The sequence below is a fragment of the Lissotriton helveticus genome, chromosome 7, assembly GCF_964261635.1.
Source record: "Lissotriton helveticus chromosome 7, aLisHel1.1, whole genome shotgun sequence".
NCBI lineage: Eukaryota > Metazoa > Chordata > Amphibia > Caudata > Salamandridae > Lissotriton > Lissotriton helveticus.
The window spans coordinates 868,762,208-868,787,699 of NC_136068.1; the positions used below are offsets into that span (position 1 = coordinate 868,762,208).

The 25,492-nt window shown below is 42.5% G+C and overlaps 1 protein-coding gene across 1 annotated transcript in view; it reads right to left on the bottom strand.

Moving 5' to 3' along the window:
• Positions 1-1,245: 1,245 nt before the first annotated feature.
• The window catches only part of TENM2 (teneurin transmembrane protein 2), a 1,287,822-nt gene continuing 1,263,575 nt past the window's right edge, over positions 1,246-25,492 (bottom strand). Inside the window, exons 28-29 of the mRNA XM_078653379.1 lie at positions 8,004-8,134; positions 1,246-3,481 (exon numbers count right to left, since the gene is read on the bottom strand). Of these exons, the coding sequence (XP_078509505.1) occupies positions 2,720-3,481; positions 8,004-8,134 (893 nt within the window). The 3' untranslated portion in view covers positions 1,246-2,719. The remainder of the gene's footprint in view (positions 3,482-8,003; positions 8,135-25,492) is intronic.

A 25,492-nucleotide genomic window follows, 5' to 3' on the forward strand; every position in this document is an offset into this window, starting at 1 on the left:
ATTTTACGACTTCCAGCCCAGGGACCAGAGGAGCCTAAACCTGTGTCTCCTGTTTCCTCTGGGCCACTCAAAGATTCCACCCACTGCTAGTGTGCCGCCCGAGTCATGGGCAGGTGCGTGAGGAAGTGACGCGGAAGGGTAGAGCATCCCTCACAGGTGGTGGCAGTGCACGTTCCCAGCCGGGGCTTCAACAAACATCAGACAGCCAGGAGGTGCACAGGGACAAAGGGACTACCACCCAGGTACCCCTCAGTTCTGCAGACTGAGCCGCAATACCCTTGTAGAAATAAGTTGTTTTTGCCGATGTGATCAGTGGCAGCTGGGGACACCTTTCATGATATAAAGGACACGTGTTTTTGCCATTGTGATCAGTGGCAGCTGGAGGCACCTTTTATTATACAAAGGGCACGTGCTTTTACCTATGTGATTATTGGAGCCTAATGTATTTTTGGAACACAATATATACATTATGTGACTCATTGACACTACTGCATTTTCTGGATAATACAAAGGCTATATTTGTTTACATACCTTTGTGTGGAGTTTCCTTTATGGTGTGCCTAGTGTAATATTGGTGTGTTAGTGTGTGTTGCGCAAACGCTGTACACCTTACCTCAAGGATAAGCCTGACTGATTTGCCAAGCTACCAAGGTGGTGAGCATATAACTCACTTGCCCTGACTAGAGTGGAGGTTTCTGCCTGGCTTAGGCGCATGCCCTAGCCAACCAGAAATCCCATTTCTACTAATATGCTTACCTATAATAGATGCATTTCAACCGAGATTTATATGCTCTCTTTTTCTTGCATTTCTTGAACTAGTCCCAAGGACTGTATCTTATGGCTCAAAAAACTCACATTGTTAAAGATAATTTACTTTTTTCACGATAATTACAATTTTACGATTGTTTTGTACTCCTAATATAACCTGGAAACAGGAAACAATACATGAAAACAACATAGAAAAACGATACTATTATGTGCTTTCCTGACCAAATTAATATAAACTTTATTGAGATCTCTACTCGTCTAATGGACTCAGTCTACAGTAGAATTCCAGACTGCCCACATGAGCAGTACTCATACATTCACAAATAAATATTTTCTTTGATCATATTCTCTTATCATCTATTGAGACTTTGGTGTTCTTGACTATTTCTTTGTAACCTATTGTTATATCTGAAGTCATTTGATAAGGTCTGGAAAAAGAAGGAAGGAAAAAAGAAGGAAAATGAAAAAGGAGAAGAAAGAAGGGGAGAAAGAGAAGGAGAAGAAGATGATGATGATCAGTTGTCCAGTTATGTAACATGGTATGAAATGTAAAAATATCTAATCAACACGCAGAAGTCTGGTGTAGGATGAGTCAATACTTGTTTCAAAATTTAACAAAGTTTACTGGTAGAAATGTTCAACTCAATAACAAACGTTTGGGGCAGTTTAGCACTGCCTGCATTAAGAATGTTTTGAAGTGTAACGGAACAAGTGAGAAATAAATAAAGGGTTGAAGTTTTTTGTGTGCCATTTAGTCTGTTGGCGTAAGTGAAGTGGACAATCCATTGCTTTTGTGTCTTCTCTACCCTCCCCAAGTCCACAACTGAAAGCAAATTTTCACAGGAGTTTTAGAGACTTTATTTATGTATAAACATTTTAAACACTTTGCCATAAATTATCTTTGCCTGTCTCTATTCTTTGCTTAGCAGCAAATTAAAATATAAAAACTCAATGAACAGTTCATACATGTATCTTACAAAAAGAAAAAAAACAGAAAAAGTTATTTTACCAAAGTTCATATTCGACTTTTGTGGTGGCGGCAATGTGATTGTCTCAGTTTCTTGACCAAACAAACACACTTAGAACTGTATTTGAAACAGTGATTTGTGCCATCTGGCTCTCGTATGTACAGGGTGATCTGAAGTGGTGCCCATTTGCGGTCGTGTGACACAATGCCCACACATCTACTGGAACTGATACCGACAAACTACTGAATCTAAACAGACTTTACACCCTGTAACTGTGTTTATACTGTCCACAATGGAGTCTTCAAAGACAAACAAGAGAACGAAATAATTTGTTGTGATCCAAGTTGCCATCTTTTTTGTTCTTTACACTCCACCCCCCTCCTCGAGTAAAATAAGTTTGCCAGACAAGCATAGGGCCCAAGTGCAAATGCCGTTTACTTTTCAGAGATATGCCACTTTCGTTCTTCCACTTCCAATGCCTTCGTGTTTTTTTTTTGCTTCCAGTGCTATGAATCACTTCAAAGTCATGGTTTCAATGCGAAATGCACTTTGCTCAAATTAAAAACCTTAGGAATAGTCATCAAACAAGCAGTATCAATATTCTTTTTCAGCAGGTGTGTGGGTGATGGTGGTCCTCGTTCATCTCTGAAAGTTCGCTCACGCGTAGGTGGAGTGAGGTAATAATGAGGCCTACCTTCATGTTTCTTGAAACCCAGAACAAGTGGGTAATATTTTGGGGGACTTTCCTTATCTTTAAATAGGCATGTTCCATTTGCCAAGGAGCAATTAGTCCACACCAGGCGGTTGTAGGTTATGCTCAGACAGTGGACAATACACTCAAAAAATATGAGCATTTTTGCCACTGATCGGTCCCAAAGCAGCTCAACCAAGTGCCCCACAAAGGTCTCTTCATCTCCTTAGGAGAGGAGATAACAGTTGTGACCACTGAATCATCCAATGCAGGATGACAGCAGATTAATTTGTTACCTCTTTCCCATTTCATTTTGTCTTAAAAACTGGATGTTGCTGTAACTGTCTGCCAGCTCTGGATACTGCTCCACAGGAAGTACATAGTAACCCTCGTACCCTTGAACCCTTCCTGTACTTAACAGTTGCTGCTTCTCGCCTTCAGTCCACAGGCGGCTGCCGTCCCTTGCATCGCGCGCCTTTTGCTGCTCTTTGGCCCATGCTGCACCCAGAGCCCGCTGCCGGGCTTGATCCAGCACCCTTGCTCTCTCGTCATCGAGCGAATCGATGGTCAAGCCATAGCGGATGTTAAGCAGCAATGTTGAGTACTGAAATTCAATATTTGTGAACCTTCTAGTCCTTCCGTTGACAAGAACGGTGGGTTGGGAGGCTGTTACGTTAACGCCACTGTCCAGAACTTTTCGTCCTGTTGAGATGCCAATGGTGAGAAGGTCACTGTCTGAAGACCCAATCTTAACAAAGTAATGGGTATCTTTCCCTTCTATGTTGTAGTGCATCTTCTCCAGATAGTGGGCGCTGTTGAGCACTAAGGCAATTTTCTTACTGTCTTCACTGGCAATGCTGGAAATGCCAGTGGTAACCCGGCCTTCTTTGATAGCAAACATAATTCCTTTTCCGATAATTGGGGTGGTGGTGGCAAACCAGTGCCCGGGCTTCTCCCGTATATTTCCATGAAGCTGTTTTAATATGGTCTGGCCCTCCAGAGCCATAAATTCCTGGTTATGCCGCTCAGTGGCCTGCTGGACACCGGTAATTAGCTACAAAAGAAAAAGAAATATGTTAGTTAACTGGCAGATATATAAATATGCATATATTTTTTTGTTATGCGTTCACCCTAAAATAAACTAGCACACAAGGGAAAACATGATTCATGTATGTAATGGTGCCTTCTGTAAAGCCGTATGAATCACAATACGGAAGGGGCTTCAAAGGGCAATGCTCCATGTACTATATAAGGATTTGTCTGATAGTGTTACAGTAATGTGATTTTTAATTGCAAGGGAGGCTAGCACGCGCTAGAGGAATCACAGGGCTTATGGAAAGGAGCTCGGTGTAATTCTGTTTCCATGGGGGAGCCGTTCTAGGCCAGCGTTTAAGTATGCCCAGGGTGCAAGAGAAAGGTCTCCCTGTTGCATTATGAAGTGGGCTGTAAACGAGTGGGCAGCTCAGAAGGAGATCCCATTCATCAAGCACCAAGGAGAGCCTATTACATTGCACGTACGCGATGAATATTCATGAAGGCATTCTCAGAAGATGCATTAGCAAGGCATTAATAGCGTATTGACAATGGAGCCAATTCAACATAAGACGTATGGCTATGAATGGCGCAGCACACATATATCCTCTTATTTGTTCCGAAGGGACTTTCAATGCTGCACGCTGCGCCCGCCCACAGCACACACCGCCTTACAACCTCTCGCTCGCATAATAAACAAAATGGCGCCTTGGGAATAGACGGGCCTGGTCTCTTTTATGACCTTGCGACGTCACCGCAATCAGGGCTTAGGAAATGGGAAACTAACCAGAAAAAAGTGATTTTTTTGATAATTAACTTCCAAGTTGTCATGGAGAGCTTGCGGTTTTATGGCCAAATTAATGTATGCACGTATAGGGAACAGTGCAGTTTGGTTTTATGTTGTGTATAAAATTATTCTTGAAGAGAACAATACGTGCAGGCCGCGTGTTTACGACTGCACATAAAAAGCCAAGAGGGTAATGATGGTGCGCGATAGGTAGAACAGATGTTCAGCTACCTCCAGATTTCCCGGTGCCGCTGTTAATCAAGTCAGAACTCAAGGGTCCTCATTTGAAGAGCTAATGATACTGCAATTACGATAATAATCAAGGCTGGTGCAAGAGATAATAAGCAGATGCGGGCTTCGCTGAGAGGGATATGCTTATGAAACAGTCGTTACTCGGATGATAAAAAGCGTGGGGTGGATGTTGGGTCTGAGAGGACAGCATAGAGAGAGGCCAGCAGCGCCGGCCTTAACCCACGGGCAAAAGTTTACAAATAGCGCCTGTGCTACTTTAAAGCGCCTGTAGGCAGCCGCCTTAGTGCCGCACCACAACTGACAGCCCAGGCTTCAGAAATGTCTCTGTTGTAAACGAGGGGCAGCACTAAAATGGCGAAATATATAGTTATGCCTAGGCTTTTAAGAACTGCTTGAGTCGAGACTGGTTATTAGGTAGTTCAGAACAGTAGCGCTCAACAAGGATCAACATTTAAGGGATTTACAAGACAATTTCTAATTCTGTGGTGCAAATATGCTAACTACTGTCCAAACAGGTGGCTTTTCGCTGTTTTCAACGAGCATATAAACAGTGCACAAATTAATAATATAGCACAAAGAAAATTTAAAAAGGCGAACTAATATGTCTAAACATTGGCAACTCCGTAAAGGCTATTTCAAGAATCAACGTTTGCACCACGGAGTGCTACATTTGTAAACATAAAAAGATAACTAGATAGATAAATAAATATGTGCAGCGTCATCGCTTTGGCAAATGCCAAGACTCTTTTTTTCAACCCCATGGCCTTTCTTTCCCCACCCTGCACTCCCTGTCTCTTAATTTCACTCGTGCATGGTTTTTGTACACGTTTCCTCATTTAGTCATTGTTTTCCTACCTTTCTCTTCCTCCTTCTTTTTCTGCCTTACTCTTTTTTGTTCAGTATCAAAGTAAGATGATGAAAAATAAATCCCGGTGCCCCAAAATGAGTGCCAGTGCGCACCACCCAGAGGTACTGAGCAAACTACTGGTTTACTTCCAATGCTAGAGAAAATGCATCTCCTGACAATCCTGAATGTTTTATTATTTGTACAGCTGATTTTAATGCCAAAATGTCTGACCTATTATGCCAACAGTAAAGAGAGCCAGGTATACAACGCTGTATTGGAGAAAGTGATGACTGCATTCAGTGTAAAAGAGGATAAAAACCTACTTCAGATACTCAAGTGTGTAAATCTAAAACTGATACACGATTGCACAACTGGGAACATACTATGGAAAGTGGATGACAATCAGAAACAAAGATACATGGTTATTCTGGAACTTGGTTGTGGGCACCAGTATCTTGAAAAAAGTACACGTCTACAGTGAGCTCCCTTTTAGCTGAATTCTGGGCTCAGTCATTCTAAAGGTGCTGCGTGGCACCCCTGCCCGATTATGATGGTGGCGGTGGGATCGCCACAAGACTGTCGCCACCGCCAAGAGCCAGGATCCCGTGGTTGTGGGGAAAGTAGGCCAAAATTGTGGTGGTGCCGATGCAGGGACCGGCCAGCAGATTATGACCTGCTTTTCCGCCACGTATTTATTGGCGGGGACCCTGCCATGTAATGCATGGTGGAAAGGCATGTAATGGGGCCCCCAACAGGGCCCGGCGCAAACTACCCATGGGGGTGAGTTTAGGGCGCACACACTTGCTGCAGGGGCTGTCACAGCGGCGGTGAGCTCTTTAGGCTCTCCTATAAACCTAACCTTCCTGCCACCATGACACTGCCACCAGAACCCTGCTAGCCCTGGATTACTGTTGTAATCTGGCGGGCGGGGATGCCACGGGTTTGCTGGTCTTCCTGGGACTGCCACAGCGTCAGTCCATCAGGAAGAACGCCAAACTCATAATCAGGCCCAAAGATCAATTTGGGATGTTGTATCCAACAATGACAAAGACTGGCACCCTGTCAGATAGCAGTTTATAGGGATTAAGGTTGAAGAGAAATCTCCAATATTGTCTCGGAGATTCTCTAGTGTTTATGAATTTGATGGCCGGGAAATATATCTTTTCTTCTAACCATGAATTGCGGGCATCTATTTTGACAATCATATTTGAAGCAATAACGAATACCTGCTGAGACCCAGCAACATAAAATAATGTCTGATTTTTCAAAACACCCACTCATGAATGATTGAAATTAAAGTCTGCCAGCAATGCGAGGTGCCATGCTCTAAATCAGAGCAGATTTTCAGGTAAACTCAAGTTAGCCAGAGATTACTGCTAACTCACTGCACCGAAAAAAAAAACATAATTTTATTCCGTAGCAATATTTGATGATATGTTTGTTGATGAAATAACTTTTAATCCCCTTATACACCTTTTTTTCATTTTGAAACGTTGTTTCTTTACTGCTTAAACCTAGTATGCACATTGTAAATTCTGCATTTCTTGACTCTATTGTTGCATTGATTGATTTAGGAAGCCCACTATCTCAATGCACTTTACCCAGAGAGATTGTATTGCTGATTAGGCCAAGCTGCCAAATATGAGCCAGAGTTTTACTCACTGACATTTCTCCAAATATTCCCTTGACAAGGTGCCTTTCAGCCACAATGTCTGTGCCAGCAGTAAAGGCAGATTTTGGTGGCAAAGTTGGTATTTTTATTACATTTACACAAATGTATTTCATATAAAACAGACAACTGCTCCCAATGCAGGAGGCATATTTAATTTGCTCTGTCGTGGTGTTGTTGTGTTTTGCATAGCAATACTAGGAAGAAAAAAATTGAATTTAAGGACCCACACTAAAAAAGGTGTACACCTTCCAACACTTTAAAGTCAGTGGCTGTGAGGCAGATGGGCAGACAACAGAGCCAGCAGAGGTTTCACCAATGGAAACAAAGTAGGTTCGGTGACTCTCAAATAGGCAGAGAAAACCCACGGTGGGAAAAATTTAACTTAAGTCGATTTACGGCAAATGTTGCTTTATCGCCCACCACTAAAAGCCCCCTTAACATACTCTTTTTGGGTGTCAAACCTCTCATGCAAATACATTTTGAAACAGAGGGGCATATTATCAAGGACAGGCGATACATTATCGCCGCTTTTATCGGCAGGAAACTGCTGATAAAGCGGCGATAATGGCCTTGATAATATGCTCTATGAATTCCAATCGAAGCCCATGTTAGATGTGATAAAAGCGGCGATAATGTATCGCCTGTCCTTGATAATATGCCCCAGAATTCCAGGCCGAACATTTTCTGAATTCATAAAATGATAGACTTGCTTATAAAATAATGAAATACAACGTGACAACTAAAAAAGTAAAGTGCACAAGGATTGTGGTGGCTAAAATTTAAACCGAAAGATAATTTACATATGTGCACCCTCGCTCCTGAATCCTGATTAGAAAGGCCTGTCACCATTCACAGCCATTGTACTGATTTGTAATAAAATACTGTTCAGGAAATCAAGCAACCTGCAGAGCTGACCCATACTGTGCCTTACTATCTGCAATCTGTTGTGCTGACGATGACCCATTTGCAATGAGAGCATTGCTTACCTGTCCATTTTCACATTCTTGACTTGCTGTCAGTTCATAAGGAGGAGGCACAAAGTAGTTTTGTGCTCTTGGGAACCCAGGAATGATGTTGCTGAGCTGAAATCCAAACATCACCAGCCAACTTTTCACATCTGTCAAAGAAAAGATACAATAATTCCAGTAAAAAAATTGCTGTTACATGCACTTAAGTCAAATGGACTATTGCAAAGAAGATAATTTCTTCTATACAACAAAAGACAATAAAAGAAACCACACAGAGTGCTTCAGACTGGTTCATTGGGCCACTGTGACAAAACGTTTGCATTCTGCTCAATCAGAGTTTCATCTACTCCCAGAAGCATCTCAATTACTCTAATCTCTTCTCATCTGTTTTCTTAATTTGTATGTGATTCATAAAAATAAATCAGTTAATAGAATACCAATTCTGAGAATCAATTTCACATAAGTGTCCAAGATGAATGGAATTTTCCATTTGGTAGCAGCCAATTAGCAGATTATCTTTGTTTTTTAATTGCTGATTTTTAAATGCGTTATTTATAACGTGTGAACATCATTACTTTTAAAAATGGGTTCTTGTTCTCTCTGTTGTTTTTGCCCTACTGAGTTTGAATAGACCATTTTCCTTCTCCTCCTTCCCTTCCAATTTCCTCTTACTAGTTGAAAGGTCATTCTTTTTATATACTGCCGTTTTGGGCGATTACCACTGAACCCCCTGGCTATTTCCACTGTTTATTCCCTCCCATGTTCTCCCTGTCTTTTTCTTCTGCTTCTCATTCCTCCCACGATTTTGTTGAGGACAACGCCAGCCCCTACCATCATCCAATATTAAAATTAGTGTATTTCCCTACTCTCTTCTTGTTTCTTCCACTTTTTGTGGGACCCCTTCCATAACATCATGCCTCTTGCTAACACTTTTCCTACCCTGCCTCCTGCTACTTGTGTCTCTTTTCCTGTTTTTTCTGCTTTAATAAAACAACTATGTTCCCAACCGGTACTGACTACGAGGTCCATGTTTTCTCTTTACATTTTTAAAAATATTTCAGCATTTTTTGAACACAGTAGATTTTTATCACTTACTGTAAATCCAAATGTACTTCTATTAATTTAATTCTTAATGTTTTGCAATTATTTGGGTTATCAGAAATGGGCTTCTTTTTTTTTTTTAGATTTCCCATTCTACAGTTCCCCCCCCCCCCTTAAAATTATCAATAAATAAATGTAGGTTTCATAACAGGGCTGGCTTATTCACATTTAGCGATTTATGTAAATATGTACAGCGTGTTGTGGCTGTCCGCAGATCTAGATAATAGTCAAGATTTAATGTCTAGCGACATTTTGTGGATGATGCATGTGAACAATAATTTTAAAAAATCGGCCAATATCTAGCTGTTGTTTTTAGTGCGTATCAGCTTAATTTTGCTCCTAATTTGGCCCCAGGCCTATTCATCCCTTCAGCTATATTTATTGTCATCAGTGACTCAAAACATGCTATCGAAAAGAGAGCAACTCCATGCCCCTATGACAGCCCCCCACAATACTCCAGGTCCTCGTTTACAGTTGAATAGCCCCTCAACATCCCCCAGACTACTCATAATGCCTTTCCTGTTTAGGGTAATGAGGAAATGCCCTCTAAACTTAAATCACATGTATTATTGTAGGGAGTACAAAGAGCACCTTGCAACTACCAGCAGAAGGTGCTCCACTAGTCGATCCAAGGGGCCAAGTTGTATTTAACCTCTCTATTGTGAGCAGCCTTCCCTCTGCTGTTTTGTTTCATTCCACCTCCTCTTTGCCAAAAGGTACAGCTCTCAGCAGAGTGGGTGACATCAGTTAATGGGAGGGGCAATGGACGTATGAACCTGAGTTGCACAGCTATAGCCCCCTTTTGTCCTTACCACCCAAAAATGGAATGATATCAGTATGTGAGATATGGTTTGCACTGGGTGGAGCCAGTGGTGGGGTGCTCACAAGAGAGAGATGGTCCTCAGCTACTGCTGAGCTGCTGATATGGCTGAGAATGCCCCAGGGGCATGTTCTCCAGTGACCCTGCATGCCCTATGGTAGAAGTAAATAGAAAAAATGCAACCGTATCACTTAAAGGCACAATACATGTATTAACATCTGCTCTAGCTATGAGAGGTTTTGGTGGGTGTTGGGCTGATTGGAAGGAGTATTGGTCTGCTGATGGCCTACACCTACTGGCTCTGTATCTGGATTCCCCACAGATAAACAGTAAAATGGGGTATGACTGGACTTTAAGGCACGGTTGATGCCTTAAAGTTCTGTGCCTGATTTCACTATCATGTTTTGATGGGTGCTGGGCAGGCTGGAGGGGGGTTGGCCTGACCACAGGCGGACAGTTCATTGAGGTGTGGCTGGGTCAGTCACGGGTGCCCCAAGATGGTAGGGTTCCATCGGTTTCCTCAAGTCCCCTGGTTGCAGTCACTTATAAATAAAATGATTCTGATATGTAGCATAAGTATGCCTTGTTTAAAGAAAAGCAGGTGGGGCAACCCAGACTTTTGTTGGCTGTCTGATTGTGCCCTGAGGTGCTATAAATCTGATGATGTATAACAATGTTCTGTCATAAAGAATTCTGCAAAGAAATGACGTGTAAACTTTAACATGCTTGGTGTTTGGATTTGCAGTGAAGAAAGCTATGAACGTACTATGAATACTAACAACCTGCAATCTGGGCTATATATTATGTGTTTAGGAACTAAGGTGGTGTTATCAACTGGGTCGACATGTGAGCGCATATACGTTTTCACAATTCTAAGTTCTTATTGTGCTTTCTCAGGAAACGTTTGCTCTTGAAAGGCATCTACGATAAGTTACTTAAGCCCTGCTGGGGCTAATTTAGTTTCTTTTGCTACTTTAGTTTTTTACATTTTCTTTTAGGGTAGTAATTGATATAAGCCAGATCGAACCTTTCCAAGGAACATGGAACGAGGGAGGACAGAATGAATTCGAGAAAAGTCCGATCCAACCCCTTTGCATGGGTCAGCCAGGACAACAATGGGAAGACCATTGGTGTAAAAGAAGTGATTGGAAGGTGACAAGAACGCTCACATACTATGGAAGGGAAGATGACGGATGCTTTTAAAGCAGCTTGTGAATGGAAGAATTAAAGCAATTGCTTCTCTCTAGTCCATTTGCGAACGCACCCAAAAACCTCTCACCATTTTCACAACCTCCTTCTGCTCTAATCCTTATTTTTAAATATTTAAACAAGCGATTGTACATTATTTTTTTTTACCGTTGGTCGAGTGAAACATAATGCTCAAATGCCAAATAGAAATTTAAATTGAGGCGAGGATAGTGGATTTACACTTTGCTAAACAACAAAGTGCCTACAGGGGACTCTCACTCCAGGTCCACAAAGCTCACTTGCTGTTTGGTGGTTCCTTGGCTGCGCCCTTGCTGGCGTGGAACTCAGTCCCCCGGCATTCACCCTGTCTGCAGAGGAGGAGGGAACAGGTGCTGATGCTATAAAAGCTCCAAGGGACTCCGGCAGCGTGGAACACATGCGGGTATGCCCGGGCCATGTCCGCGGGCCTGTCCATCCCAGGAAGAGGCTGGGCCACCCTTCTTGGTTTGCTGATCTTCCACACCTGAGGTCCGCGTTTTGACATTATTGGAGCAAGAGGTGATAAGAGGGGTAAAAGGAAATTGGGAGGTGTCCAAGCACGGCTTTACCCCCTTCCGCACCCACCTCACTTGATAGAATGATTCAGCGCGCTCTGATGGCCATTCATAACAAAGTAGATCACACAGAAAGGAGGCTGTCCCTTACCACAGCAACTGGGTTTTATGAATAACCTTCTTATTTCCACTTCCTCTTCAGCTCCCCTGCCAAAGACTCAAGAGCTTTCAATCCCAGCTTCTCCCCCACAAAGCATGCAACATCTTTGCCATCAGGCTCATCTCCCACGACAGCCTGCATCTTCGAAGGGAGGCCATACGCAAGAAGCGTTTAACCAGACCTAAACCCAGTGAAAAGGTCTCTCAGCGCAGACAGCCTGAATTGCGCCCAGACGACACTTCAGCCACAACATAAGCTGATCCAACCCTGTTGTCAGTGGGGAATGAGTGGGATCAGGAGAGGCAGGCCATTGGTGGGCCAATGTACCTGGTCAGGGAGGATTTAGCAAAAGTCATGGAGCTCCAGCACGCAGAACTGCTCCCGATATTTTCTAGACTTGAAGCCATAGACTGCGCTTTACTGGATCTTAAAAAGTCAAGGGATGCACTGGAATGGGCCTGTTGTTATTCAGCTATGGCTGCCACTAGAAAGGCAGATCCTTCATGTCCACAAGAGCCACATTTATTGGGACAACTCTCCAGCAGATTGCCTACCCCCACCACAAATTCTAGGCCTGACACTCCATGTACTGGCTCAAACACACATGCAAATTCACATAGTCATGGAGTCCAATCTGAGGGACAACGCCCAAATTTGATTCAGGGCCAAGGAGCCGGAGAAAATGGCAGAAAGGGGATCTTCAAGTGAAAACACAGTGTGTTATAGGCTTGCCTCCAGTCTTCTGCCCATACCTTATAATCCTTGTGGGAGTTCTTGGTTTGAGAAAGGGATAAAAGGAGACTTATTTAGAGTTACACAAAAAGACTGTGAACTGCCTAAGCCGTTACAGAAGATTTCCAATCTACATTTGCCAATAACATTTTCCTGAAAAGGAGGAAGGGATGGATTGGCTCTGGAGCGGTGGATCACCAAGGGAATAATATTATTGTTAACTTCAACTCATCATATCTGGCTAAAAGTCTACTTTTTGCGCGTATGAGAACCCAGATGAACCCAGTAATATTGCATAATTGCCCTTGTGATAATTTTATAAGCTCGATCGGAGAGCGACTTGGGTCCCTTTCAGGTTCACAACCAACTAGAGAGAGGTGTGTCTGCTGCAACAACAGTGCCTTACATTGGTCTTGCTAGCCAATGTGGGATTCCCACCTATAACCGTTTTGATGTACTGGCAGACATATATTGACTCAATAGAACGGAGATCGGCTCTCCTCAGGCTGGTCCCAATGAAAGGGTGCGCTCGGTAGAGGATAAAACAAAAGAAGCACCGAAGAAGGAATAGGCTTCTATGGGGACCTCTTAAAATAAACTGGGAGTACTCAGCTGGAATGTTGTAGGGATAAGATCATTATTAGCTGATCAGTAGGAGCTCGAGTTATGCAAATCCTAAGATAGTATGTTTTAAAGAGACCTGGGAGTGGGAGGGACCTCTTTCATGGATGGGTTCCCTGCCTTCCGGGCTAATGCCGTTGCCTCCCTGTATGGTAGAGCTAAGTGGTGGCATGTGTGATTTTAGGGTTAGGTTGTGATTGTCAGGTTCCATCAGGAAAAACACTGACTTTGCCTCCTTCCGTGACTGGAACTACAGTACCCAGGTTTCTCTGCGAGAGGCACGCAGATGACAACATCGCTCTTCTATCAGGAAGTAATCTAGACACTGCAGGGAGAACTGCGGGTGCTGGTTACTCCTCCCACTGAGATGCCGAGTCCTCTTGGTTATGGTAAGGGTACACATGCACCGCTTAGCCCTTGCACATATTTTTGACCGCTCAGCGGATGCGGCAAGCTTATACTCCTTGGTTGTGAATTACCGCTGTCCCGTTGCCGAACCTTGGGAGGTTCTTGTGGGAAAGTGAAAAGAGCCCCAATTGCTCCATTGAGGGAACTAGGGATTTGTGTATACATTTCCTTGTGAATTCAAGCTGAGAAGGAAGGCGGCTGCCTTTCTTCATTACTTGTTGGCGAACTGACCCGAAAAAGAGTTATTTGTTTGGGGAGTTCGCTTTATGACCTGATACTACCTTGGATACGGAAACGAAGGAGTTTCTCGAGTATCCTTGAGGTTAGGTTATGTTTAATTTGAGAGCCGTATGCCTTTGGAAACTTTACTTTATAACATTGTGTGCGTGTTGCATTATTTGTTCTCCCGTGGAAAGTGAGATCGAAAGATACGAACTGTTCTTTAACTTTTTTGTCTGAGAATTATCAGAACGTGGATTTCAAAGGGGTAAACAAACATAGCTATACTTTTCTGGGAGTTGAATAGCTATTCAAAACCATCTGTATCAGGAATCACATTATTATATTAATGCTCAGTATTGTTGACCTGCCTATGGCTAGGACCGTCTTTATATTGTCTTGGTACAGGGGAACCTGATACCACGTACGTCAGCCCTGCACCCCTGTAAAGCTTCAGCGCTGCATGTCTGTGGGTAAGATGTTTAGAGAGCTTGATGAGAGAAACAATGAAGCATCACAATTGTAATTGTTTTATAAGTGTTATTTCATTTCTTTAGACGTGTACAGCTACCTGATATTTAATATAATCTGACATAGGAAAAGAAGAGATGTTATTTTTCTTTACAGGTATTTAGATAGAAATATTATTCTGTAAACTTGCAAAAGAGTCCAGGTAGTGTGTATTACAGTGAGTTACCTGATTTGTTATATCTCTACAGGTCTCCCTCCACGCTGTCCCCATCCTTCCCTTCCCCCGCTTGATCATTCCATGGAGTCTATGTACTAAATCAGACCATGGTGGTATCGAGAGGTGGACCATAATGAGCAACATATGACCCCGAGTATTGAAGGCTGCAACAGTGATATAGTGTAAGTAGCCTTTGACTTAGGAATTATTCTGGGAGTCCTATCATCCTTCCCACATACGGTCAGGGCTTTGGTAATTACCATTTATAACTTGCTCTCATAAGAGGTAGCGCTGGAACCTGAATTAAGAACATTTTGGTAAAAGACCCTTCTTGATTAGTCTTTTTTGCCTATCATTTTGCTAGTAGTGGATTTTAATATACATCTTTGTGCTTTATGTACTACTAATAGGAGGAAAGCAGGTCAGTGTGAGAAGCCAGAGCAGGTTCATTTTAGTCACTCCTGTCAGGGAGATATTTTAAATCTTATGGTATCTGAATTTAATCCCATTAATCTTTTAACCAAAGTTTAGTATGATTCCCCTGGTTTAGGCATCAGTACAACTATTGATTTTGTCTTTGTGACTGCATGCCTGATCCCTTTTCTCATCAAGTTTAGGACAGAGTGGATCATCTTTAGTGACAACAATCTAATCATGGCGCAGTTTTGCTGGTCTGATTGCAGGGATAAGATTACTAATACATATACAGAATCTCTCTAATCTAAGGAGCAAGGCAGACAAATTGGATGGGGTAAGATTACCCCAGAGGATTTCATGAGGAATTTGGTACAAATGTGTAGTCCTGATTTTGAGATGTGCCTGTGGATCGAATCCCCTGATCAAGCTATTGTGGACTCATTCTCTAACATATTTAAAGAGATTCAGACTTCCCTTACTAGAAAAAGTATAAGGTTAGATAGATGCAGCCCTAAATGGTGATTTATGCTCAAGTGTGCAGGAATCAAAATAGTGTCCTCCAGAGAAAAGTCTGGGAAGAGCTGAAGGAGGCCTGTAGCTCTAGAGATAGTTCAGCCTTCTGGAAAGTAGCGAACCAGACACCTTTAAAAGAGGAAGCAGCCCCGGATATGGGCCAAACTATACCATCGCAGAAATGGGTCACTCTCTTTGAACACATTTATGTGAGCAATAGTAATCCCACCCTTTTGCACCTTATGATAGAAAGACAACATTACAATTTGATTTGGAGGAGGTGAGGGAAGATGTAGCAGCACTTACACCAGGGAGGGGGGCCTGGCCTAGATGGGGTAACTAGGGACATTTTAAATTCATGTGCTCACCTCTGGGTCCCACTAATCACTCAACATCTAAATGTAGTAGCATGAGGCCACATTACCACATCCTTAAAGCAGTCAGTTATTGTCCTAATTTTAAAAGAAGGGAATCGAGCGGACCCAGTGTGTTGTTGACCAATCTCGTTGATAGAAGCCAAAGTGAAAGTTCTGGGTAGGCTCCTGCTAATTCGACAAATGGAATGGGCAAACAGCAAGAAAATCATGTTGGGAACTCAATATGGTTTTAGACCAGGATGAAGAACAGTGAAACAAAATCTTAATCTTTATTTATTAATTACCAAATATCCAGTTGCTAGAAGGGAAAGCATTCACTTGGCCTTCATATGTGAATGATGGTCTCTTGGCTTTTTTGCATGGTTACCACTCAGTGCTTGCATCCTCTGTAGGATTTGGGCCAATGGGAGAATGCACTATGCACTGTCAACTAAGGAGGTGGGTCCAGCAGGGATTCATATTGGCTCCCATGCTTTTTATTATTTATCTTAACCGATTAGATCAGTTTTCAGGAGGACATTGCAAAGATGTACAGACGGTAGGAAATAGAGTAGTTTAACCTTTACTGTACATGGACGATGTTGTCCTTACAGCTTGTACAGCTAATGGCTTATATTTTCTATTGGATCGATTTTTTGAAAAATTTGGGTCTGAAAATGAATTACACCAAGTCTTGCACCATGACACTAGGTCTGAAAAATGCCAAAAAGAAAACATATTCAATTAAAGATCATCGTATTGGAAATGTGGATAAATTGTGTTACCTTGTCATCTTGCTGGATAACAAAATAAACTTGGGATCCCTTGATGAGATCACACATTGAATCTTTTAAGAGGGCAACCGAAAGTATATCAAGTCTTTATTATATCTATATCATATGAAATGTGTACCAACTGTGTCTTTTAGGGTGGAAATCTGGGGATAAAAGTCTTGTCACCTGATACAAGTAGCTCAAAATAAACTCTTCAGAAGAATGTTGTGGATTCCCTAGAGCAGAGATTTTCAAACTTTTTTGCTCTGAGCCCCCTTAAGCAAAACGTTTTGAGGTTGCGGCCCCTCCAAAACTTTATGTATAGATTGGGGGAGCGGGAGGGACGTGGCTATGTTCAGGGGCAGGCACCCTGCCCCACGAACAATCAATCACAGAGCTAAATAAACCATATTTACAATACTTGTGCCTCAGTAGGCACTAGTACTCTAACAAAACAATGGCACTCCTAGGTACCATTCAGAAAAAATTCAAATTCTCTAAGACCTAATTAGCCACCACATGCAATTAAGGCTGTCCACAATGAGTCACGAATATCTCCACCATATGTGCTTTTGAGAAAATTTATCAATTTCCTTAATGCACAATAACAGACACATGAAACACTCGATTCACTGAACATAATAAAAAATTAGCAAAGTGTCCCCACTGAAACAGAACCACAAGGAAAAGAAAACAACCTATTTTGACGTCTGCAACTTTAACAAGCAAACTAACAGCATGGGAACATTGAAACTAACAACATGGGGCCATTAAGGGCAGTAGACTACTAAAGATGATTTCTTGAAGTTGTTCCTTATGAGAAACACACATGTACAGGAGTAGGCTTCCCCTGTTGCTCTCCTAGTGTACATCTGACATACCTACCAACCATCTACCAGTTTTTATTTCCATTACCTCTTGCAATTTTCTATTTGCCTTTTCCATCCTTAGCATGTTCAATTCATTTTACTATTCTACCATATGCCTCATCTTTTTCCACCTAAACCTCTGTCCACCTTCCTCATCTTCCTGTCTTCATAGCCCTCCACCCCCCAACTCCTTAACGTCCCAGCTAATTCTAATAATATAGAATCATGTGCACTTTTTTCCTTAAACAATCACTGCACTACAGACCCAAAAAGTAAACAACGAACATTACAATTTATGAAGCCAATAGCATTAACTTTTCCAAATGCCAGACCTTTACTGTGAAAACACAAACCACTTACTTACATCGGTTCTAGTGTGTATAAAATGCGAAAACCTCACAGAAACTACCAGGCAGCAGCGCCCGCTTGCATGTGGCTCCTCCTTGTATACAAATGACGCCAGTGATAATCCCCATTTGAACTGTTTAGCTGTTTCAGTGGTGCCTGAACCCTGTATCGAGGGGCTTCTGTATATCACATTTCTGTGTTCATAGCTTGACTGACACAGCTCAGCATTCTGTCCTAACAGCTTGCAATTCCGGTCACTCCTATATGGTCCTCAACTGGTAATACAATGTATACAATGGTATGCATTACGGTGTTACCATGGCGGAGGCCTTTGACTGAACCACCGCACACGCCCGCAATAAATTCTGTGCACCTCAGAGCCATCGGGGATGACTTGATAAGTGGTGTGCGCTGCGTACACTGTTCCTCGTGCTCACTAGATTTATTTTTAAGCAACCTTCTTGACCCTGCCAGCAGATTTAATTACCCCTGCCCTCACTGTACTCTGGAATAAATTAAAACATTGTGGAAATGCAGCAAATAAAGATCGCCACACTTGCAGGCCATCTTCATTTACATGCATCTGCAGAGGTATTTGTGCCCCCCTGGGAAACCATCCATGCCCCCTCCAACCGGGGGCCGCCCCCCACAGTTTGAAGACCTCTGCTCTAGAGTGTACCCGCAGAGATAGTGAATGAAGAGTTGGGTGCAGGTTTCATTGCAGATTACATACGAATTCGCTCCATACTTATGGATATCCATATGGCTTAAAAGTGAACTAGAGTTCAATACGAAGATCTTAAGAGACTGTATGAGAATGGATTACTATTAATATATACCATGGCTGAGTTATAGAAAAACAACTTTGAGAGAACTGGGCAAAAGCCAACTGAAGAGGGAGTCCAAGAATAAATAGGCATATGCTCACACATGAGTTGTGTATGCAATATGTGATGCTGAACTCTATGAGTAGAATAGAATTGTATTTAACGCTAGACATGCTGATAATGCACAGAAGACTTTTAACATTTTTTTTTAACGTGTTCCCACAATTATTAGTGGGGTGGCACAAGCAGTTAGACCTCCCTCCCCCTTGTTCATGTGACATGGCCTCTGCACTAGACACTTTACATATTATTTTTATTTGTCCAAAATGGGCCGGCCTACAAAACAAGCATATTCGTTCTCTTCTTTTGCCTCTGAATTTTAAAGCAAGCAATACCAGCCCTATTGTATCTGCAATTATTAGATCATTTTAACGTATCTTATTTATTTATCTTGGTTTTATCGAGGATGTTTTATGCTCATTTTTGAAATTTCATTTTAATAATTGAAAATGAATTTATCGATGATACCGAATTGCTTTCATGGTACTTTCATGATTTACTTTGCCAAAGCGAATAAAGATAGTCTTACTGACTGCAGTCCAAGTACATACGATAATTAATGATGGATATGTCTTCCAGGGGTGGCTCCTCCATTAGGGCGGAGGAGCGCCGCCCCACTCAGGGCCGGACTGAGAACCAAAACCGGCCCTGGCAAAGTGCTCGGCCGGCCCCCTGGGGGTGCGACCGAGCTCTTTGCCGGGGCCGGTTTTTGGACGATTTTGTTACAGGGCCGATTTTGCAGCTATGCTGCAAAAACGGCCCTGTAACAAAAACGGCCCCCAGGGCCCAAAACCGGCACCCACCCTTGCGGCGCACCGGGGGATTGCCCGGTGCCCGCAACTGCCAGTCCGGGCCTGGCCCCACTGCTATCTCGCAGTGCGAGAAGCAGAAACATAAAATGGTATTTTTAATACCATTTTTATGTTTCTGCTTCTCGCGCTGCGAGAAATCAGAAGACAGGGGTATGCCTGGTTGGGGGTGGGCGTGTGGGCGGTTCGGGGAGGAGTGTTTTGCACTACTATGAGTACCCTGACTGTTTCGACCAAAGCAGTCATGCGCACTCTACATTTTCTCTATGTAAGCTGCATGCAGCTTACATAGAGAAAATGGCCTTCCTACTGGTGCCAGGCTGGGCCCCGTCCGCGACTTTGCACCAATCACAACGCTGCCATTGCACATTGCAGCGTTGTGATTGGCTTGCAGGAGGGGGCAGAGCATGCCTGAGCAGAGGCAGGGCGAGACCCGGTCATGTAAGTTCTCTTCTTTTATTTTTATTTTAACGCCCCCCCACCCGCGGTAACCCCCACGTGACCCTACCTCCCCGCCCTTCCACCCGCGAGTATTGAGAGCCGCTACTGATATCCACTAAAGCACCTAATAGTTTTTTTGGGTGGGAGAACAGGAAGTCTTGTTCTATTACTGAATTAATACTTGGAACATTTACAGCAATCCAAAATGAGTCAAATGTCTCTGAACCCCAGTTCAGAAATGCAACCACAAATGCAAACACTTATAAATGGAGTCAATATTTATATTAAATGCGACATATATTAGCAATGACACATTCCTTTAAAGGATATGTTAAAGGACGTCACGGGCATCGAAATCATGACAGGGAGAGGCATCCCAAAATCCTATCCAACACAATATGCAAACACACATCAGAGGTCAGAGAGCTGGTTTTCTGGTCTGTTATTGGTTGAGATGTCCTGCCACCAGCTAAGGAACGCTCATTGATTGAGATGTCATACCGCCAGCTACGGAACGCCGCTGTCGCCTTTTTCCACAATAAGCCCGACAGGGAGGCCTCGCGCCTTCCTTCGCGCGCGATGAACAAAGCATTCATCTCGGCTCCAGTCACTCGGCAGAGCTTTTTATAATTCTGCACTATCCGTTTGTAATGTTTCTAAAAGCATTTCATTAAATCATTAGTAAGACTCCCTCTTTCCCATAAGAAAGTGCTTCAACAAAGGCATCGTCAGGTGCTAGGTGTAATTACAACATGTAAAACGCACTGTGCATTGTGTGCAGGAGAGATGTCAAGTCTGTTTAATCATTTCAGAAAATTACACTCCAAGTGACTGTCATGAATTCCTGCGCGTGATTACAGGGGGTCATCAATTACCGATTAGGCAAGCGCTAATGGAAAATGAAACATTAGGCGCCAACAGCCAATCAGGTTTAACGGGGATATTTTGAGGCCGTACAAATGCATTTCGTGTTTTATTCTCTAAAGCTTGGCATTGCTAAACTAAGTGATTTGTTGGGCAATGCCAAGACGTGTCTTCTGTGTGACAGATGCAACATAAATGCCCTTTTCTCTCAAAATGGTCTTCAGGGTCGCTGTCTAGGCCACTTAAAATGTGACACTTTGCATTTAAGGAAGGGCGACAGACCCAGAAAACAGTGATTACATTTGGAAAAGAAAATCCAGAGTTCACGCATAATGCAGGTGAGATGTATTGAGGTCGTCTCTGACACCTACGAAGATTGATGGTAGCTGTGCTAGGCACTAATGTAATACGAAATCCTCATTTAGCCACAATTTTCCCTAGACTTGTCTTAAAAAATGTCATTTTTGGTACAAAATTGTGTTACATTTTCTACGAGTCTGCAATGTCAGGGCTTAATATGTGCATATTGGATACTAGCCTTTCTATTGTAATTCTGCTCCAATCCTAAAGGTCAAATTGAAATTTGCTAGCTTTCATTTTGAAAATGATTAGACCGGCACTTATTTTGTCTATTTCCATATTAATAAGTGTAGCGTCCTCCCCAGCCCGGTAGCATGTGAATAAATTACGTCACACATGGAGCTCGGTATTACATGTCTTTATTCTCTACAGTGTGACCGTTAACTGATACGTACTGCGTCATGAGTTTTATCAACCACACCCAATCACTTACGTCACTAGACGACAGAGTCTGTCCGGAACAAAAGGGGTCCCGCTCTCTATAATACGCAAGACACCACACTAGGTGCAGCTAATTTACCCCCAATTTTGACACATGAATGTTTGGGGCCATTTTCTTGATGGAATAGTGGTGAAGGGAGAAGTAAGATCTGCATCTATGATGACTCATGTTTTTGCTGTGTTTCTTTGCAAGCGGCTCACCCCCTCTGTCTGCACGCCAGTCGGAGATTGTGGTTTTCGTATATGCTGTGTTATGCTTAGGGTAGTTGTAAGAACTACATGCAAATGAGTTTCTGAGCCTGGAATGAGTGGTGAAGTCTGTGAACCTGTGAAAGCATGTCAAGGGCATGAAATGGCAAGGACGTTAGAGTTTGTGTAAGTTGTTATGACAGTGATCTCAGGGGAATGTTTGGAACTTACAGAGAGAATGGTGGATCTCTCCATTCTACATCTTCTGCAGATTAGGCTGGCAATCTTAGGACTTTTAGTCTTGGACCAATCATCGATGTGTGCTTTGCACCAGTTTGTACTGCTGTGAATTCCCAGCCGAACAACCTTCCCCTTCTCCCTCTCTCCTTGCTGAACTTTTCTTTTTTTTTGATGGGCCACTCTTTCTCTTCTCTCTTCCTGTACAGGGAAGAGCGACGCATAGAATGATGTGGCTCTCTGTGTAGAGGATGACTGTTTCTTTGTGATTCCTGCCGAATGCATCCCTTTTGAGCTGCATTTGTTTTTCTCATATTCGGAAGTGCGGGAAAGTAGATGGATCCTGCCGGATCCTGGTTCTGGCAGTCATTGTTGACATTTGTTTTTCTCATATTAGGCACTGCTGGAAAGTAGGGTGCTCATGTTGGATCCTGGTTCTAGAAGTTATTTCTGGGCCATATCTGGGATTCGGCCGGCCCAAGGAAAAATGTTGAATTTTCCCTGGTGTCATATTCTGACATGGGACACAGTTCAGCCCTGCCAGCAAGTTGTCTGCTTTCCATTCGCTCGAAGCAGCAACCTGCAGGCCCAAAACAATGGTATGATTTAAAGGACCATCAGCCCTTCTTTTGTTCAAGTATCATTCTGGCTGGGAGCCCTCCGTAACCTAACACCTATATGCCCATGGAATGGAAGGAAACAAAGGCACAGAGCTTATCACCTGCCAAGCACTGTAGTAACTATGATGTGGAGGCAAGTTTTTCAGTTTGTTCAACTCCCCTTGGTAGGAGATGTGCTTGCACTGTAAGAATTCTAACAAAAACAAAAGCCAACCCTACTCAATAAGAAGCAGGGAATTAAACAGTGTCAAAAAGACACAGCTCTTATTAGAAATGCAACTGGATACAATCTGCAAGGACAAGCTCAATTGCAAGGTACAATGGGATTGTTCGAGGAAGAAGCAGGCATACATTAATTGTGTTAAGAACTATCTGTATCTTTCTTAAAGGCGGGAACCCCAAGAAGATCGAAGTGTATCACAAGTGAGTGTTTGGACTGGAACAACCGGACACAACGATTGGTGCAGAAATGAGCTGGCGATGAAGAGAGGCACAAGAGCTGTGTGGCAGAAATTAATCCCATGGAGTCAGGGAAAGCTGCTGAGATCCAGCCTTGCCCCTGTGTACATGTCAGCCAACCCAATCCAATCCGAGCAATTGCTTGTGATGCACTTCCATTTCCTTGGGATTCCTGCCCAGGTTGCCCTTCCCCTTTACTTTACACTCTGGGGATGTGTCCTCTTTGTGAATTAATTAGGATTCCATCAGGAGTATCCATTATCCTTTAGTCCTGAATAGACCCCATATGTCAAAGAAGGTTGAAACGTCATCGACACATGCAAACAAACCAATTATCCGACCCTTTGATTGATAAAAGGGCTCACTTGCATTTTGATGATTTAGTCATGTGGTCTCTTGTCACAGTTTAGAAACTTATATTTCTTTTTTTGTACTGTCTGAATAAATATATTGCCCTTTATTGTTTGTTTTTAGTTCAGTTGTTCATGTGGGATACTTCACATATTTGCATTTAAGAAAAATACAGATAATTCTTAACACAATCAATATATGACAACTTTTTTTTTCTCCATACTATATCCTCGAACACTCCCATTGTATCTTGCTATTGAGCTGCTTGTCCTTGCATCTTGTAACCAGTTGCATTTCTAATAAGAACCAATGTTTTTTGATCTTGCACTGTACAATAGCACATGTATTTGTCTGGATGACTAATTGCACAAATAACTATTTAACTTGCTCTTACTAATTTATTTTTTGTTTAATTCTTTTCTGGTGTAATTCACCCTAACTTAGGGTCTCACAGCACTTTACATCACACACAGACACAATAAATATACAAGTGTGTAAATCAATGTGCAGGAAATATTATATAAATCAATGAGGAATATAAGGTGTAGGAATCACATTATCATCCATACTTGTAGACATTATATGTTAAGAGTGTATGGTTGGGGGAAAAAACAAAGACTGGATATAAAATGTACCACACTGATTGGGGTTGTCTGTGCTAACATGACTTTATTACTTCCTAAATGAACACTTTTTGCAAACTTAGAACAATAACAGATTGAGAAAAAAACAATATAGAACTAAACCCAAGAAATGAAGTTTGCATGTAGCTTGATGTTGGTAAATGGGGAACATCCTTTACGACGCAGATGTTACCCCGCGCTACCATTACGACGCGTCTCTTACAACGCAAGTCGTAGCCACGACTTGCGCTGGAGGGCGCTCAAGGACAAGGAATAGTTAATTTACTATTCCAACACCTTCCCTACTATCCACGGGGACTGGGTTTGGAATAGTGAATTAAACTATTCCTAAGTCCGCACTCTACAGCGCAAGTCGTGGTAACGACTTGCGTTGTAAAACACGCATTGTAACGGTACGCGTGGTAATAGCCCGCGTCGTACCGTCATGCATCCCTGGTAAATTAATCTCTGTGTTACATTAGAAGGCTAGAAACGTATGAACTGGAAGTAACAAAAGCAGTATCCCACTTACTTATAAATATTAATACAAATCCGAGAGCTATATGTTGCGCTATATGTTTTCCAGCCGGCACATTAAAACTCTATGCTACTTTTTAAACTGTGACTGGAGAAAGCACAGAACTCTCTCAGAAATGCATTAACCACCAGAGCTATCTTACTGCTTTAATAATCTCAAAATTCCTGGGCACACAAAGATCTCTGCAGCAGGTGTCTTAACACTGTAAGATATTTTAATATACATACTTTTTGTGATCAATAAAGCAAGCTAGAACTGATTCACTGCCACATTTGTCCAAGTTGCCAACTTCTTTGCAGCAGATTTTGTTTTAATTTATGTGAAAACTGACTGTCAGAATCTGCTTTTCAAGCTCCTGCCCTTGAGACTTCACACCTTTTCCCCCTGCCACACATGACCCCCAAATTATGGGTCACTGGGGTAATTTTGTTTACTAGCCCAGTAATCTGTTGGTGAGTCATCCTAGGAAGAGAGGCTGTATTCCCCATCTGCCATCTTGTGAGAAGTTGAAAGCGTTTAACAGCCCAATTTGTACTGGTTAAAGCTCGTGATACTTTCTGGCTCAGGAGAGACAAGTGAATTAATGGTCATGACATCAAAAGTAGGTAAGTAGATAGGTTATGACCTAGGGTTTAGTGTGGACCCTATCGTACTGCCGTATGACGAGTACAGAGCTTTGATCATTTCATCTGTGACATAATTCTCGAGTAGGAGTCATGTTTCCATGTCAGCTCTTTCTCTCTCTACATACATCAAATGCACACGCGTGGTTGGCATTGTCTGCTGCTAGTGAGGAGACATATCTGTTGCTGATAAGGACTTGGTTTTGATCATAACACTACGTTTGCAAAACCAGCCCCAGGTGCGGCTATGCTCTGCCTTTTAGCTATCTGTAGATTCAAAATTTCTATACGATTGTAT